The sequence below is a fragment of the Cheilinus undulatus genome, linkage group 3 (assembly GCF_018320785.1).
Source record: "Cheilinus undulatus linkage group 3, ASM1832078v1, whole genome shotgun sequence".
Taxonomy (NCBI): domain Eukaryota; kingdom Metazoa; phylum Chordata; class Actinopteri; order Labriformes; family Labridae; genus Cheilinus; species Cheilinus undulatus.
In genome coordinates, this window is record NC_054867.1 from 47,949,688 (window position 1) to 47,965,660 (window position 15,973).

Genomic DNA, 15,973 nt, shown 5'->3' on the forward strand with positions numbered 1-15,973 from the left:
TAAAAAAATAGTTATGTGAGATTTATGCTTGAATGTAAGTCAAATGTACAAAACTATACTTAAAATGTAAATTTAAACATGATGCTTTGTGCAAAATTGTACGCTTTAACCACCCTCAGGGAAGGTAGGGGTCCCAGGGCTATGCTGGTGTTATTTTGGGAGTCATAGGCTGAAAAGTTTTGGAGCCCCTGGTCTATTAGAAAGGTAAACGGTTTCAAATATTGATTAAAACAGGACCAGCCAAAGTTGTAAGTCTGGCACTGAACCTGGTCTGTTCTGGTCCGTCCCAATCTTACTTATCAGTGTGAGAACTCAGGATGTGCACGACGATTGGACCACGTTATGAGTGCATAATTCTCAAGTTTTAGTCATGTGTTGTAAATGTTTCTGTCACACGGTGAGTTCTAAGATTAGACCGCCACTGTTAAAGAGTCGGATGCATCCAGTCAGAGGTGAGGCAGGGATGAAACATATCATTCGGGAAGGGGGGGAAATCCACCAATCCCCATCTCACCCCCCCAGCAACACCCTGCACACACCCTCAAATAGCCTGATTGCTGTGTCAGGAGTGCACCGTCTTACCTATCAGATGTGATGACTTAAACACACAGGCCAGGAAGGTGCCAAACTCTGCAGATTATTACAACAATTCAGGCAAAAAGAGACAGACACACATAGCATAATTTTGATTGAAAAGCTAAAATGGCACCAAATGTAGAGCCTTTGGGAGCTGAAAGGGCCAAATCTTTGTGCTGAGCTGATCCAAATGATCCGGAACACTGAAAAGAGCTGGAATGCCCATCACTATCTGAGAGTGTTTTGAATTGGGCTGCCACCACAGTGGACTGGCTTCAAGGGCCTCCTTAAACATTAAGGCTTCATCCAGTACTCTCTACAGTTTCACCGCCATGCTGCTGTGCTAGTCTCTGATTTTCCTTTCAGGTAGGTGTGGCTATTAGAGTATGACGCATTGCGCTTTGTCTCCATGGCAGAACTTATTTGATTTAACCCTCCCACCTCATCAATAGAGCTCTATGAAGAAGCTCTTGTTGGCATTCCCCTCTTCCTCCAAGTGTTCCCAGAGTAAACAGATCCAGAGGAGCACTACACACAGATATAATAGACCCTGTCAGCGATCCAGCTCCCACTGCAACACCAGTAAATGAAGCACTTCCAGGTTGTGATGAACACGTTACCTTAGCTTGGACGTCGAACAAAGTGCTTTTCTAACACTGACAACAACAAAGGTCTTTTGATTTCATCAGGGCCGTTTGATGCTGCCGCTTTAGTGCGAGCTGAACAAGATGTGCCATTGATGGAAATCACTAAATCCCCTGCTGGAGAATAGTTATCCTCGCTAAGTGCAGCCTTAAAAAGAACGTGTTGTTGAGCCAATTAGGGATACAATCTCTTATTAATCACACACTTAGCTGCATTAATGATTCATACCTCAAAGCGGCCACATAACTCTCTAAAGTCTTTTTCAAAGATACTGTAGATACATGAAATGGATTTTGCTGAATTATGTAATTTTCTGTGACATTTAATTGTGTAATTGCAAAAGTGTTCCAGATAAATCTAGAGGAATAGATTAAAAAAAGAGATGTTTCATATTCATCGCCGTTTCAATTATTCATCCAGCTTAAATGTGACTTTACTCTGTTGGTGTAGTGGACACTCCACAACCAGGGCGTGGGTGTGCTCAGGGACATGAATACATACCAAAGACTATGAGGCGAGTGTGGGTATCCGTTGAGCCCAAAGGATTCTGGGCCGTGCAGCGGTACATGGAGCCATTGAGCTCCGCTGGCACCCGCTCCAGAATCAGCTCCTTCCCCTCTCGCTCGAGGCTGCCGTCCAGCAGGCGGCCCCCCACCCGCGTCCAGGTGAAGAGAGGCTCTGGGAACACCTCATTCTATCAAAGCCAAGGAGGAGGGGAGAAAAAGGGGGAGAAACGAGAGGGAAAAAGAGAGGAAGAGAGGGTGGTGCAGAGTTAGTCGGCGAGTCTCAGCCAAGAGATTAAAAGCAAAGGATACATGAATAATACAAGCTCCAATTTTATCCCGTAATGCAAAGGCGAGTTAACAACATGCATTAATAATCAACACTTCACTTTACAACTGCTTTTTTTCTTTTTGAGCCCTCCAGAGATCAGTCCCCCCATTTCCATTTTAAAAATATAACCCTCCACGAAGCGGGATTTCATTCATGTCAGTGCGCTGACATGTTCACAGATAATGAGAGGACACAGGAAAGCGGGGGAATCTCATGTTAGATTCCACCTCTGCCTCTGCTTCTCTGAGTCCTCTTTCACATCATAATCCCCTCGCTGACACATTCACCACACTACACAGACACACAACAGCACACCGTACAAAGACATACCTACATCAGCTCATGAAGAAGTCCACAATGTCGTTTTAGAATACACTTTTAAGGGGGTTCATTTATTCCAGTGCAAAACAGCTCACTAAATTACTTTTTTAAAACATTCAGGATGGGACCTTGACCCATGGACAATCAACCAATCAAAAAAGAGGCCTCTACAGCATCAATATGACATGAGAGGGTCATCAAAAGGTACAAAAAACTGGTGGGATGAGGCCACAGAGAGCTTATAGGTGCATCTCTTGCACTACATATAAAAGCTAGGGCTGTTAGGATCAATTGCAGGGATTTAAATGAGGTCCAGAATTAGTGCACTATTATTGTTCCTTTAACACACTTTGGTTAGCCACTGCAGACACAGTGATGTAAAATAAGTCCACCTTTGCTTATTGATGTTTTAGCTTAAAGACTGACAGTAGTCTTGCAAAGCAGACGGATTTGTTAGCCTCCATGTCTGTAATCAGGCAAATTCATCTTTTAAACCAATCAGCACATTTCAGGGGCATTAGTTGGTAGCTATGGGCGGGACTTAGTTGCATTGGAAGCTGATAGCAATGGCTGCTGCTAATGCAGCAAATAACTTGGATATAGCTGAAGGATAGCAGATGTTCTGTCACAACAGGACCATGTTTCTGTATGAAAAAAGAGCCAAATCAACGCTGAAAGCTTTCCAGAAAAGATGTTTTCACTCCTCTGCTGACCTGCTTCAGCATGAGTTTGTGATCGTTATGGGTGGAAAGTTGTTAGCTAGAGTGTGAGTGAGTATATACAATGGCTGCTGGTAAAGTGATAAACCCAGATGCAGCCAGGCCTGCCCACGGGATAAGCTCGGCCTCTGATAACCCCAGAGAACGGGCCCAGTTGTGATTGATTGATGAAATCAATGTATGTATGTTAAATTAGTAACATTGGTTCTAGCATCCTGGCTAACAGTTTTAACCAATTTTTGCTGCTATTTTGCTTTTTTTTTTTTTTTTTTAACACTTTTCACTTATTGTTGCCACTTTCTGCACATTTTACAACTTCCTTACTATTCGAATGCTTTTCTAGTTGTCACTTTGTTGCCACTTTTAACCATCTTTTTCCTACCTTTAGCCCATTTTTGCAACTCTTTCTCAATTATAGGCAATGCTCATTTTAAGTCATTAGCTTCTTGAGCTAAGTTGATGTACCCGTTGATTATCAATGATTATGATGACTTTTTAAAAATCATAATCCCACTTATAATAATTACAACCTCCTTTTTTGTCCCATTTCAGAATTCCACTTAATTCATTTAAAACAGTTTTGTTTAATTTTGGATTGTTGTTCTCTCGTAAACTATGGGTTGATAACTTACTTTGATAAAGACGTGCTTTTATTTTAAAACGGAATGAAGAACTAGATTGAACATTATAACATGAGCTTAACCACAGAAAAGAAACTTTTTATGGACTGAAAAGGAAATAAGGGAACAGTAAAAGTGTAAATTTTTGATAACTCAAAGTGTAGCTGACTTTGAACTTGTCCTCTGAGCTGTCTGTGAGTTTTTAAAGTGAAACCTCATTTCACTTTAAGGAGCAGTGGTGGACTACTTCTGGCTGTGGCTACAGGAAGACATTGCAGTGGCTTGACCAAAATATGCCAAAATCTACAATAAATAGTTTGATTTATTGCAATTTAAAAGAAGTAATGCACTAATAATGGATCTTAAAAACTGCAATAAATGAATTAGCGCTGACATAACAATTCTCTGCTCAGTTCTCCATCTTTGTTTGCAAGTAGTTCCACATGCAGACGGCAATGTTTTGAAAACAATCTCCTTGCATGAGACAAGACCACAGGAAACACCAAAAATGCAGGCCAGTATTAGCGATGTGGTTTTGCAATGAATCAAAATGTGCATGTGCTAGAGATCCTTCCTTCCCTACCTGCACATGTGTGAAAAACCCTTCACATGCATGGTAATTGACTGCAACAGTTGTGCACATGTGCATTTTCAGAAAGTTACCTTTTGCCTGTCTACATGAAAACTCTTCACTCTGGAGCTCGTTTCGAAATTGTTTCTTTTTCAGGCATCTAAAACGCAGTTGTCGTGTAGACAGATGGCCAAAATACGACAAAAGTTTTGTGCTTTCACCTGTACATGTTGTGCTAGTTATTATGTAAGTTCTAAATTCGGAATTAGCATCACAATAGCCTCCTTAAGTGTTGCCATGTTTGTAGTTTACAGCCCACACGTGATATTGGTACACAGTGTGAGCTCTCTTATATGTCACTGGTGCAGTGCTTCTCAACTAGTCTAACATCAAGACCCTGCAACACCTCATTAACAAATTAAGACTTGTTCTCCAAAGCATACAGCTGCAACCCACTCTAAATGGATGGGTCCCGACCCACAAGTCGAACACCAAGGGTCTTGTGGTATCCTCCAACAGCGTGCTCTGTTCATGGTCAAGTTTATTTACAGTTAGGCTCATGATGCAGTTGGACATATTCAAATGCAACCATATTATTAAAGGTGGGCAGTCCAAGTAAGATTCGGATCTGACTATTTGCAAATTATTCTCTAGTCTTTGGTTTCCTGCTCTGTTAAATGTAGTCAGTGAAGGCACAAATATATGATGAAACATAGAAAAAGAAGGGTCTTGAAAAAGAAACTGGCTAGGAATGGTAAACACTTTGTATATGAAATTTAAAAAAAATAAACAGAGCAGCTAGGAAGGGAACTGACAGGAAGTGAAAGTCAGTTAGATTGCAATGAAGGACTGTGGCCTCTAGTGGATGATTTTCAACACCTACCCCCGTTTAAAGGAAGAAATAATGGCGAAATTGTTTGAAATGCACATATCTACTTTCAGGGAGCATGGATGAGCCTTAATCTGGCACTTTTGGCAAGTTATATTTGCAAATTTCCCACCAGTAGATGCACAGACATGCTGGACACCCACAAACTGACAACATTTTTCATTTGATACATTCTTGGAATAAAAGCCCCTCAAATACATTTATCTGGCTCTACATGCAGAGAGGTTTTCAGCACTCACAGCTTTATGCCAAAGGAAAGAGCACTTTAAAGGTACTTGACACGACGGTGCATATAGTCAAAGGGAAATTAGTTCTTATAAAGACTGCAGTCCTGACCTTAGTAACTGTTTTCAAAGAGAACAGCAATCCGACTAACTCTCTGGTAGAAAAACAGCAAGTGAAGTGCGTGTTAAATTAAATATTAAAGGAAATTGAAAATCTTTGCTCCACAGCTTGAAACATTTTGTTTTACTTGCCCCATTAACTTTCAATGATACAATTTAATAAATTTAAAAAGATGGCCAAACCATAGAGTCATTTATTTCAGCTTTTGTCACTTGTTTGTTACAAGCCTTGGAAGAAAAGTAGAATGTGATGGTCCAAAAAGGCTGATACTGTCTCAACAACACCTTTCTATCCTTGTTTTCTTATCGGCACACAAGTAAAGTTGATGTGTTTCACTGCTAACTTCCTGCAGCTTTCCTCAGACAAGTCACATGATGTGACTGAGTTTTTATCAGCTGATCTGATTCAGCTCAGTTGTCCTGTCTGGTCTGGCAGGACAATCACAACCCCTGTGGCTTCTTGAAGATAGCATCCCAGGTGTGGTGCAACATATAAGCCCCCTCATCCCAGTTCACATGACTTTGGGCCTGTCTCTGGATCTTGATGCCACCCCTGAACATTCAGTGGAACTTGTTGATCTCTGACATTGTTGTTTTTCTGGCCAAAAGGAGTGTAAACCAGGATAAGGGGGCGTATATGTTGCCCCATACCTGCTGTTCTCTACAAGCTGCCAGACAGCAGAGATCATGGTCCTCTGTCAAACGAGACACGCTATTCCCACAACATGCTTTCCTATTTAAATATGACTTCCTTCTAATTGATCGCTGATACTCAAACACAGATCACCAAGCTTCACCTTCACCACCCTAATCTCTACCTTCCTAGCCTAGAGCTTGGCATGCTGTGGCATGCTGCTCAGCTAACCCAGGGTGTATCTTAGCAAAGCCAGCATTACCAATTTTAACTGTACATCCATTTTGCAATACATGGTTAAATGTATAACTGTTTCTGACTTAACGGTGACAAACTGTGCTGTGATTTAAAGTGTTTTGTCTCTCTTTAACCATCACTGGAAGTCTTCCCAACTTTGTGATGCAGCAAACATCTCTTCTTCTGCCTTCTTCTTTTTGTTTAGACCTATTTTTTTCAACCAAGCTTAAAAAATATGCATAAAGTGATGATGTTCTCAAGCAACAAATTTCCTTTTTCACGCTAAATGTGCACTGAGATTGCATTAACCAACTAGTCCAAAGTGAAGAAAACCTTAAGAAACACTTAAATTCATCACAGGGTCAGTTTGTTAGTGGATTTAGAGCTCAATATTGCCTGCCCATTTTTTGGCGGCACTGGTTCCAGGAGTAAAAATTCACCATTCAATCTCCCCACCCCCGTAGACATTTTGCAAAATCCTTATTATAAAGATTTTAATACATGAACTAAGCTAACCAGCTACCTGCATTCTCTTGACTTCAACATTTTATTTGGCGCTAAAACAACATTCAAAAACAGAGAGAAAGGCAAAGCCACAAGACTGTGAACATAGTTTTTTATGAGGCTGAAGACAATGTGTACCCAATAATCCATTGCAATATCTTTCATTCATTGTTCAGACAGTTTTTCAAGATTTTAAACTGAATTTTTGTACACTTATTTTCATTTTTATTTTTATTTTAGTGCTTACAATTTAAATAATGTCTTAATACATCCTAAGCTGTGCATAAAGTTCTTCATACTATGGCGGCATGAATGGATGTCATCACCAGTCATCCTTGGGTGTGGAAGACACTTCCAAGACTAACAGAGACTCAGCCAATAAGAGGCATCCTTGTCACACTCTAGGATTGTGGGTACTGTAGTATTCTTGGCGGAGATTGTGAATTTACTGTTTTTCTCAAAAAGAGAGTGAAACCTTACGAACCTTTGTCTTCTATGGGAGCGTATACCATCGTTTTACACTCAGGTAGCTTGTGGTAACTCTTACTTGGATATTTGTTACATCATGGCTAATAATGAAATCTGCTGTGGAGAAAATGAATGGGAATTTTACTTCAGGAACCACACTGTTGAGTTCAATATGAAGACTGGTATGTTGTGTAGAGTGTGGCTAAAGTTAGTGGCTAGCTTTGCCATTCGTCATTCCTTTTTGCAGATGATTATCATACTGAATGTGGTTATTCATCACTTCAGCTGACTAGTTATATATGAGTATAAACCTCAACAGCCTATATAATTTTAATTCCATTTTCTTGTTCAAAATAAAATACTGCTATATCGTGCTGTTCTTAAGAGATGCTAACCACTAAGCTGCACAGTTACGTCCAGCAGAGACGGTGCAGAGCTCTCAGACCATTAAATGAAGCCACAGCAGCTGTTTGCATTTGACTCGTGTGTCAGGCCTGCATTTACAAAAATGATAGACAGTTTAACCTGCTTTAGCTCTTGAATTTGATACAAAAAATTCACCCAGACTGTGAATCATGTGGGAGGGCAAGTGAGGAGCAAAGTGAAAGATGAGGTTCTCCCATTCACAGAAGTGTTTGAACCGAATTTCTATGACATAAAATGACAAAGATATCAATAGAAACACAGCTAACACCTCAGAGGGTTCACTAATTGCAGCTGATGTTACAGCGCTCTTTAGCTTTTTAATGCTAGCTAGGCACTCCCACAGATTTGACTGGATCTCTGATAAACCCAGAGAATTTGTTGGTACTATTTATCTGTGCTACTTTTTAACCCTTTCACTACTTTTTTCATCCATTATTGCAACCTCTTTCAGACAATTTTGACCTGTTTTTGCCCACTCTTTGGAACTTATTTGCCACTTTTGTCCCGTTTTCGTCCTTTTTTCACAGATTCTTGCCACTTTTTTGCAACATTGTACAATTCTGCAACATGTTTATGAAACTTTTTGCTGCCTTTGGCTATTTTTTTTGTTGTAGTTGTTGTTTACTCATTTTAACCAACATTTGGACAGTTTTCCTCCATTTAACCCATTTTCTTACCACTTAATGCCCATTGCTGCCAATCTATCCTATTTTTCACCCTTGTTTTTTAATTTTTCCTCTTTTTAGGAACCTGTTCACCATGGTTATCCCACTTTTCCTGTTTTCTCCCCGATTTTGCTCCTTTTTAAACCGCTTTTGCCAATATATCAACCTTTTGCCACATCTCTTAGCAAATTTTTCCTATTTTATTTTTTCTATTTTTTCACTTATTCATGCCATTTTTGTTGCTTTTCACCCATTTCTTGAGACTTTTTTGCCATTTTTGCCACATTTACCACTTTGTATACTGTATTTTGCAATTAAGGCCATTTCTCTTTGCCATTTGCCTTACCTCATTTCTGCCACTTTTAACACATTTTTGCCAATTTTCAACCAATTTTCACAATTTTTCAGCCATTTTGTTGTCTTTTTTCATTTATTCTATTTTTTAAAATAAGAGGTGCCTCAGTTTCTTCTATTTTATTCGTCCTGACATTTATGCACATTATTAGCGATGAAGCCTTACATTACTTTGCTAATTGGGTTTAATGTGCCCATCCACATTGTTAACATCACAAATAAAAATGTAATTCGCTTTTAAGTAAAGGGGTTTGCATTTTGAAAAAAGCTTTACTGCACAAAAGCATGAAAAAAAATATATTTTTTTTTTTTTTTGATGCTTTGATCAAAGTGGTTGTTATTCAGGTTAAAAATGAAATACAGTTATAAAAGCTAAACTTTACAGCTGACCATGACTTTGCTGACCTCAATGGGCCCCCAGTTTGGCCGGGCCCCAGAAAGCTCTCCCCTATGTGGGTGGCCTTGACACTAGCTCATCATATCATCTTTTTGACTTCAACAGTTGGACAAGTATTGGCTCATAGTCATATCAAACCCAGCTAACAGATCAGGTCAGAATCGTCCTGATCTTGGACATCAGGATATGATTGGTGCATCCTTAGACCATGACCCTCAGTGCAGACAGCAGTTTGCCCTTCCTTCATGGCTTTTCAAGCAGAAGTGTCTCCTCACTTTCAGCCCCCCTCTGCACTGACATTGAAAAGAGCACATTTCGGGATCCTACCCTGCAGCAGGCAATGATGATGCATTTGGCTGGCATGCTCCCAAATCTGAATATCATGCTCACATGCACAAAACAAACCAAACACTTCAGAGTTCAGACAAACATGCTTTCAGAAGAGCTCAGCTTGAAGCGATCTGCTTTAATAATGTGTTAGAAAGAAATATTTTAACAATATTGTTGTTTGCATAGTGACAAAACTGTTGTGAATTGTTTAACCTTTCAAAATAAATGTTAACAAAAGAGTTCTTGAAGGTCTGTGTTTAAATCATGACGGAGGTTAAATGAGTTAGCAGATGGAGACAGGCTGTTGGGAAAAGGTCACATTAAGGAAAAAAAAAAAAAAACTCTAAATGGGTTTAAGTGTGACTGTCCTGTCACATAACCCGGAGAGTCTAAATGGAAAAGGTCTCAGCTGCTTTAACCATCAATTTCACATTTAATCTCATACATAATACCACATGAAAAATGGATGCAAAGTGAAAAGCTCACTGTAGGATAATCATCCATAATAAATTCCTAAAACAATAAACCTGAGGGGAAGCTGGGGTCTTTTCTTATCCAAAAGGCAGGAGGTAAAATTATCAGTCTTGACACACAATCTTATCTACATGTGGAACCCTAAAGCTCAGTCCTGTAGAAGAGAAAGGGAAATTTGCTTTCTGATTATTCTGCACACTGCCAAAGGGCCTGGGTGGCTTTACGCCACAGTCGAGCCTGTTTATAATAACCAGTCTCAACCCTGTTCAAAGAAAAAGTTCAAATGATTCCTGCGGTCATCAGGCAGCCGTAAACACATCTGAGAAAGTCAATATCTTGGTGCACTAACCCAAAAACAATGCAGGAGCCGTATTTCAGGTGGCTCAGAAGAGTGAAATACGATCGAAAAAATAATCTGCCGTCTGATTTTTAGAGGTTCCTGAGGCGGTGACAGAGCAGTAACAAAGGCGATGTGTGCGGTGGGCCGTTAATAGGTCCTGTTTCAGGATTTGCCCTCTCCTCTTCACCTGACTGACTCCAGCTGCCGGGCGTCAATGTGTCACTTCTGTCAGAGAGATCAGGACCATCCACGGGCCCTCAACACCAGGGAAACAGTATTTCTTTTGGCAGGGGATAAAAGTGACAAAAAGACAATCTCTTTGCTGTTACCTTTAACCACCCCCACCCCCTCCCTTTTGGGGATTTTGAGCAGGAAGTCTTGAAACAACAGAGACTACAGCAGCAAGCAAAACACATCATTCAGCTCAATCAACAAGTTCTTATCCCAAGGCGTCAAATACAGACACTGTGTCGGCCTTCAGAGTCTTAAACCGATGCTAAAGGTTGTGTTTGTTTTCAGTCTTTCTTTCACATGGATAAGATTAAGCAAAGAAGCTACATGGCTGAAGAAAAGGATTATGGTATAGGTGACTCCGCGGAATAAAAGTCCTGCAACTATTAACAGAAATCTATTAAAATTATATGCATTGTATGTATATTGAAAACTATATGGTGTATTATAAAATATATGGTCCTGCATCTTGTATTGTTTCAACTCTTTTTGTGCAATTTGAAGATGAGGATTTTTCCCATTCATTGTCATGAATTGAAATACTTTCAGGATTTCTAAAAGAAAAGTGGAAAAATAAATCACTATAGAATAATGTACTAAAATTTTTTATATTTCATGGTACATCAGCTTGTATGTCTTAATGTAATGACAAGGTGCCAGTGGAGGAAGATTGATCCTCACGTCCAGCTTTAAGGACTGATGGACTGTGTTGTGAGAAGGGCATGACGTAACATAAACGTTAACATTGTTAACATCACTAATAAAATGGTTATTCTGTTTTAAGAAAAGGGGTTTACATTTGGGGTTTGAAAAAGGCTGACCGCCATGGGCCCCCAGTTTGGCTGGGCCCCAGAAAGCTCTCCCCTTTATCCCCCTTTATGGGCAACCTTGACATTAGCTAGCTTTCAATACTGTATTTTTGCTCTGCAACAGTTGGATGAGGATTGGCTCATTGTCATATCAAACCCAGCTATCAGAGTCAGGATTGGCCTGATCTTGGACACCTGGATTTGATTGGTGCATCCTTAGACCATGACCCTCAGTGATATTCATTATTAACGACACTACGATGGCACAGGTCCTTACAAAAAAAACAAAAAAAAACAAAGTATTGACTGGGTAATTATGGTTGCATGAGTAAAAAACATCATAAGCTTCAGCAGGCTTTTTTCACATTAGCTGTTAGCTGCTAAACTATCACTATGATGTCTTGCACTCGGGTTCATCATGTCTTCGAGTATTTCACTCTGGCGTGGCATATCTTACAAACGACTTAACTCCTGTATAAGTCTGTTCTGTCTTTAATCTTTTGGAAGCCAAAAAAAGTCCACATATCCACTACGAATGCAATGCAAAACTGCTGGGTAGGCACGAGCAACCGGCTCGCTCAGACCGGAAGTCTTACATGATCTTGTTGCCCAAGCAGAGGAGAAGAGGGAAGGGTCAACTGCTTGCTGCCAGCTGGCGATGCCTGCAGCCAACTAGCGGCCAGGGTGGTGAAATTACACCACAAACTACCACACAAATAAAATAAATTATTAAATAAAAAGTATATTGATACTGCATTTTAAAATAAAGATACAGTATTGCACTGTAAAATATCACGATATATCAGTGTATCGATATTTTCTAACACCCCTTGCTTTAACCATGATTAAAGGAATCAGGGCACAGTAGAAATTTAATGTTTGGGCTGTCTGTGATTTTTTTATGAAGTGAAATGAGACATTGAGGAGCTGAGGTGGTGTTATTTTTATCACTTTGGCTGCAGGGAGACGTTACAGTAACTCAATCAAAGTGTGTTGAAAGGGACAATAAAGCATGCAATTAAAGGTAATTAAAAACATAATACACTTATTATGGACCTTAATTAATCCAGTTAATGAAATAAAGCTGACAGCCCTAAAAATACATTTTATTCCATTCATTCATGTGGTTTTTGAAATGATTGTGGAGAAAATTGCCTCTTAGGGATTATAAAGATATTCGTTTACAGTGTAGTTCATTAAAAGCCCAGTGGAGCTCATGTAGAATCCAGATTTTAGTGAGCGTATTAGTACGAGAAGGCCATGAAAGAGCTTCTGTATTCGAGAGTTTTGGAATAAGAACAGAATGGCTAATAGAAAAGACACCAGACATCAGATACAGTCATTTCATAAACAAATTAATGTTTTTGTTTTCCTCATTTTAATATTGAATTTCACTGCCTAAGGCTTCACTAAATTGAACTATTCCTTTTACAGCCTGAAAAGCATTTTTGTACATAATTTCAAGTCTTTTTATTTGAGTGAAAAAATAAAAGTCAAAAGTGAATCAAAAGTTCCACAAATTAGTGTTTGGCAATGAAACTTGAACAGACTGAGGAAAAGATGTCTTTGCCCATCGGAGCGGGCGCTCTGATGGCAAAATAAAAAGAAAACGTATTCAAATAAATGCACCAGTCTACTTTACTAGACGGTCATTCATTTTTTTACACCCCATGCACTTACCCCGGACGATCCTACCTGGAATCCTTGCACAGTGATACGCACTGTATCCCCCACCTTTGCCCTTGTGGGGGTCATAAAGAGTTTAGGACCCTTTGGAGCAGCTGTAAAGAGAAAAAAAAAGGACAAAGAGACAAAGGTCATCGTACTGAGCATGAAGACAAATCCTGTTGGAAACCTGTTTTGTCACAGAGGCAGAGAGACAAATACAATTTCCTGTCAATTAAGGTCATGGGGCGAGAGGCGAGGGACCTGCGGGCTCTTTCATCTAAAGGACTATGCTGGATTTATTCCCCCTTGGAGAGAAAAGGAACTAAATTGGGTAGATACTCATTACTAGAGGAGAATGGGAGTGCAAGAGGTGGAGTGTGGAGGCAGTGAGATAAGGGACACTCAGAGAGCTAATTCCCTTGTCTTGGTGTGGACAGCAGCACCCAGATGGCTTTCATATGGACCCTCTAAAACAATGGGGTGCAGGCAGGAGAGAGAAGAGGCGGGTTCTAATATGCTTTGAATATGACGAGCCACTGAGAGTCCTGTGTATGTAGTGTTGAGATAAAATGACTGATTTGCATAATATTATAAAAAGCTAAGTCATTTCATTACAGCTAAACTGCACAGTATACCACATTAGGCCTTTATAAGCAGGTTCTGCACGATTTGAGATGATTAACAATTCCCTTAAAGATAAGTGCTTCACACGCTGCGTGCCTCCATATGTTAGACAAATGGACTGAGCAGAACATGCAATGAGAGTAAAGCTCAGGGTGTCCCATCAATAACCCCCGTACAAGTCCACCCTAGGAGTCCTTCAATTAATTTGGTTTGAACTCTCAATATAAATCACGCTGGGTGCCCGTGTTCATTGATGAGTTAAACTAAGGATAAATAAATAAATAGACAAATGACCTCAGTATTCAGCCATTAATCTGGCTACAAAGTGTCCACAGTGGCTAATGAAGCACGGCCTCTTCTAAGCCTCCATTGACTACAAGCCTGCATCAGACTAATGAATTAGGAGTTAAACTGTCATGTATGGTAATGAGACAGAGCGTGTGGGAGTGCCCATGTATTGTTATCATATCTAGGGATAAATTTATGAAGCAGAAGTAAAAGCTTCTGAATTTGCATGAAATGGTTAAAGAGAATAAATGAATACACCGGGGGGGGGAGGAAGAGAGAGAAAAATTACTCGCAAAGACTGGCAAGAACTGGCAAAGCTTTCAGCACCGTTAAACTGCATGCACGGATTTATTTCACCAGAGAGGAAATGCATAGCTGCCCGGACTTTAAAAAAAGAGAGAAAAACTCTCATGGGAAATCTTTAAACTGGAGTAAATGCACAGAAATGACAGACTTGCAAAGTGGTAGTAATTTTGTATTCATCAAACCTTCTGGTTGTAGATGTTCTGTCCGATAAATTTATGAATGTGGGCGATCTAGACCAAGACAAATGCTTTAACTTGTTGTTATGCCTCTGTGCCTGTAATAGCCAGGGTCAGAGGCATTATTTTCCTGGCTGCATGTCCATCCTTCCAAGGTGTTCTTGTGAATACAACATCTCAAGAACAGGCTGAATGCCATATCATTTCAAAACCACAGAAGATGATGTGTGGATGTGCAATAGTCACACTCTGGGATGTACAGATACCAGTATTGGATATCAGTGCAGATACCAAGCCTTAGTACTCAAATACTGAAGAATATCAGACACAAGAAGGATCTGACTGCGGACTGTAGATCTCAGACTGCCCCTCTCGCAGACTGTTAATCTATGACATTGTCTCTGTTAGAACATATGTGCTAAAACCTGCAAAACCTGATTACAATACATTTCATGAAGCCAAGTAAGCTTATTCTTCATCAAAGCATTCCTACGTAGCATAGGTAGCTTATGTAGCTCCCTCAGCTACATATATTATATAGCTACATAGATAACATAGCTACGTAGCTAAACCCAAAGCTTGCAAAATTCAGGTCCTGCACTGCTCTGGCCATCCTCCAGGCATGTGCCAGGCCCATACCCCATTTCTCAAGCTCTCCTCCCAGCTGCCCCCTCCACGATGGACGTGGTCACCCCCAGCCTTCTGGCTGCCCCCGGCGTCTAGACCAGCCCTTGGTCCTGGGCACCCAGTGTGCGGCAAGCTGGATCAGGCCAAGGAAACCACACCTGGTGCCTGTAAAAGCATAGCTGCCGTTCCCGTATGAGGCAGCTGACCCTTCTCACCCCTGCTCTCTTGAGCACATCAGCATTAGACACATGGTCTTGCCAAAGACACGCCAGATATAGAATCTACCACAAAGGGAGTTGTTGGCACCCTTGGCCATCAGTCAACGACCAGGCCTGACAAGAATATAGTAAGACCAGAAGGATCAAGACTACAAGACTCTGACTTTCATCTGTATGTCAGATACCAGGAAAGCCACTCTGTCTTGCTCAGCTAATCCATCACCCTGTGTGTGAGTTCAAGTCTGCGACTGAGCTTAGCCTCAAGTCAGTAGATCGATGGATTACGCTGCCAAAGTTGGTGAACATTCACAGACACAGATTCGATGGCAGCATCCAAGCCTTCCTCAAATGTCTGGATCTTTTTTTTTGGCCCAGGAAGCAGAGTGCAGTCCCAACACTTCAGCCTCCTCACTCAGGAAGTTAAGAGGCCCCACAAGGACTTCTGCCATCTCTGCAAGGATCCCAGCATCCTCAGCGAAGCCCAGATCAGTGATCTGGACATCACCAAATGACACTCCACAGTTTGCTACCCCTGTTACCCGCCCCATTAACTAGTCCATACAGGTACTGAAAAGCGTAGGAGGTAAGACGCACCTAAGCTCTTGGGTATCTATACTGACAAAGCTACTGAGCTAACATTTGCAACATTATGTACGTAGCTTGTGTAGCTATGTTAGC

The 15,973-nt window shown here is 40.6% G+C and overlaps 1 protein-coding gene across 3 annotated transcripts in view; it reads right to left on the reverse strand.

The window, feature by feature from the left end:
- The window catches only part of igsf21a (immunoglobin superfamily, member 21a), a 521,040-nt gene that overhangs the window by 22,539 nt on the left and 482,528 nt on the right, over window positions 1-15,973 (reverse strand). For 2 of the 3 annotated variants that reach the window (XM_041783290.1, XM_041783287.1), the window contains 2 exons: window positions 13,069-13,169; window positions 1,723-1,915 (listed from right to left, as the gene is read on the reverse strand). In XM_041783290.1, the coding sequence (XP_041639224.1) occupies window positions 1,723-1,915; window positions 13,069-13,169 (294 nt within the window). The remainder of the gene's footprint in view (window positions 1-1,722; window positions 1,916-13,068; window positions 13,170-15,973) is intronic. The other variant, XM_041783288.1, reaches the window with a different exon arrangement.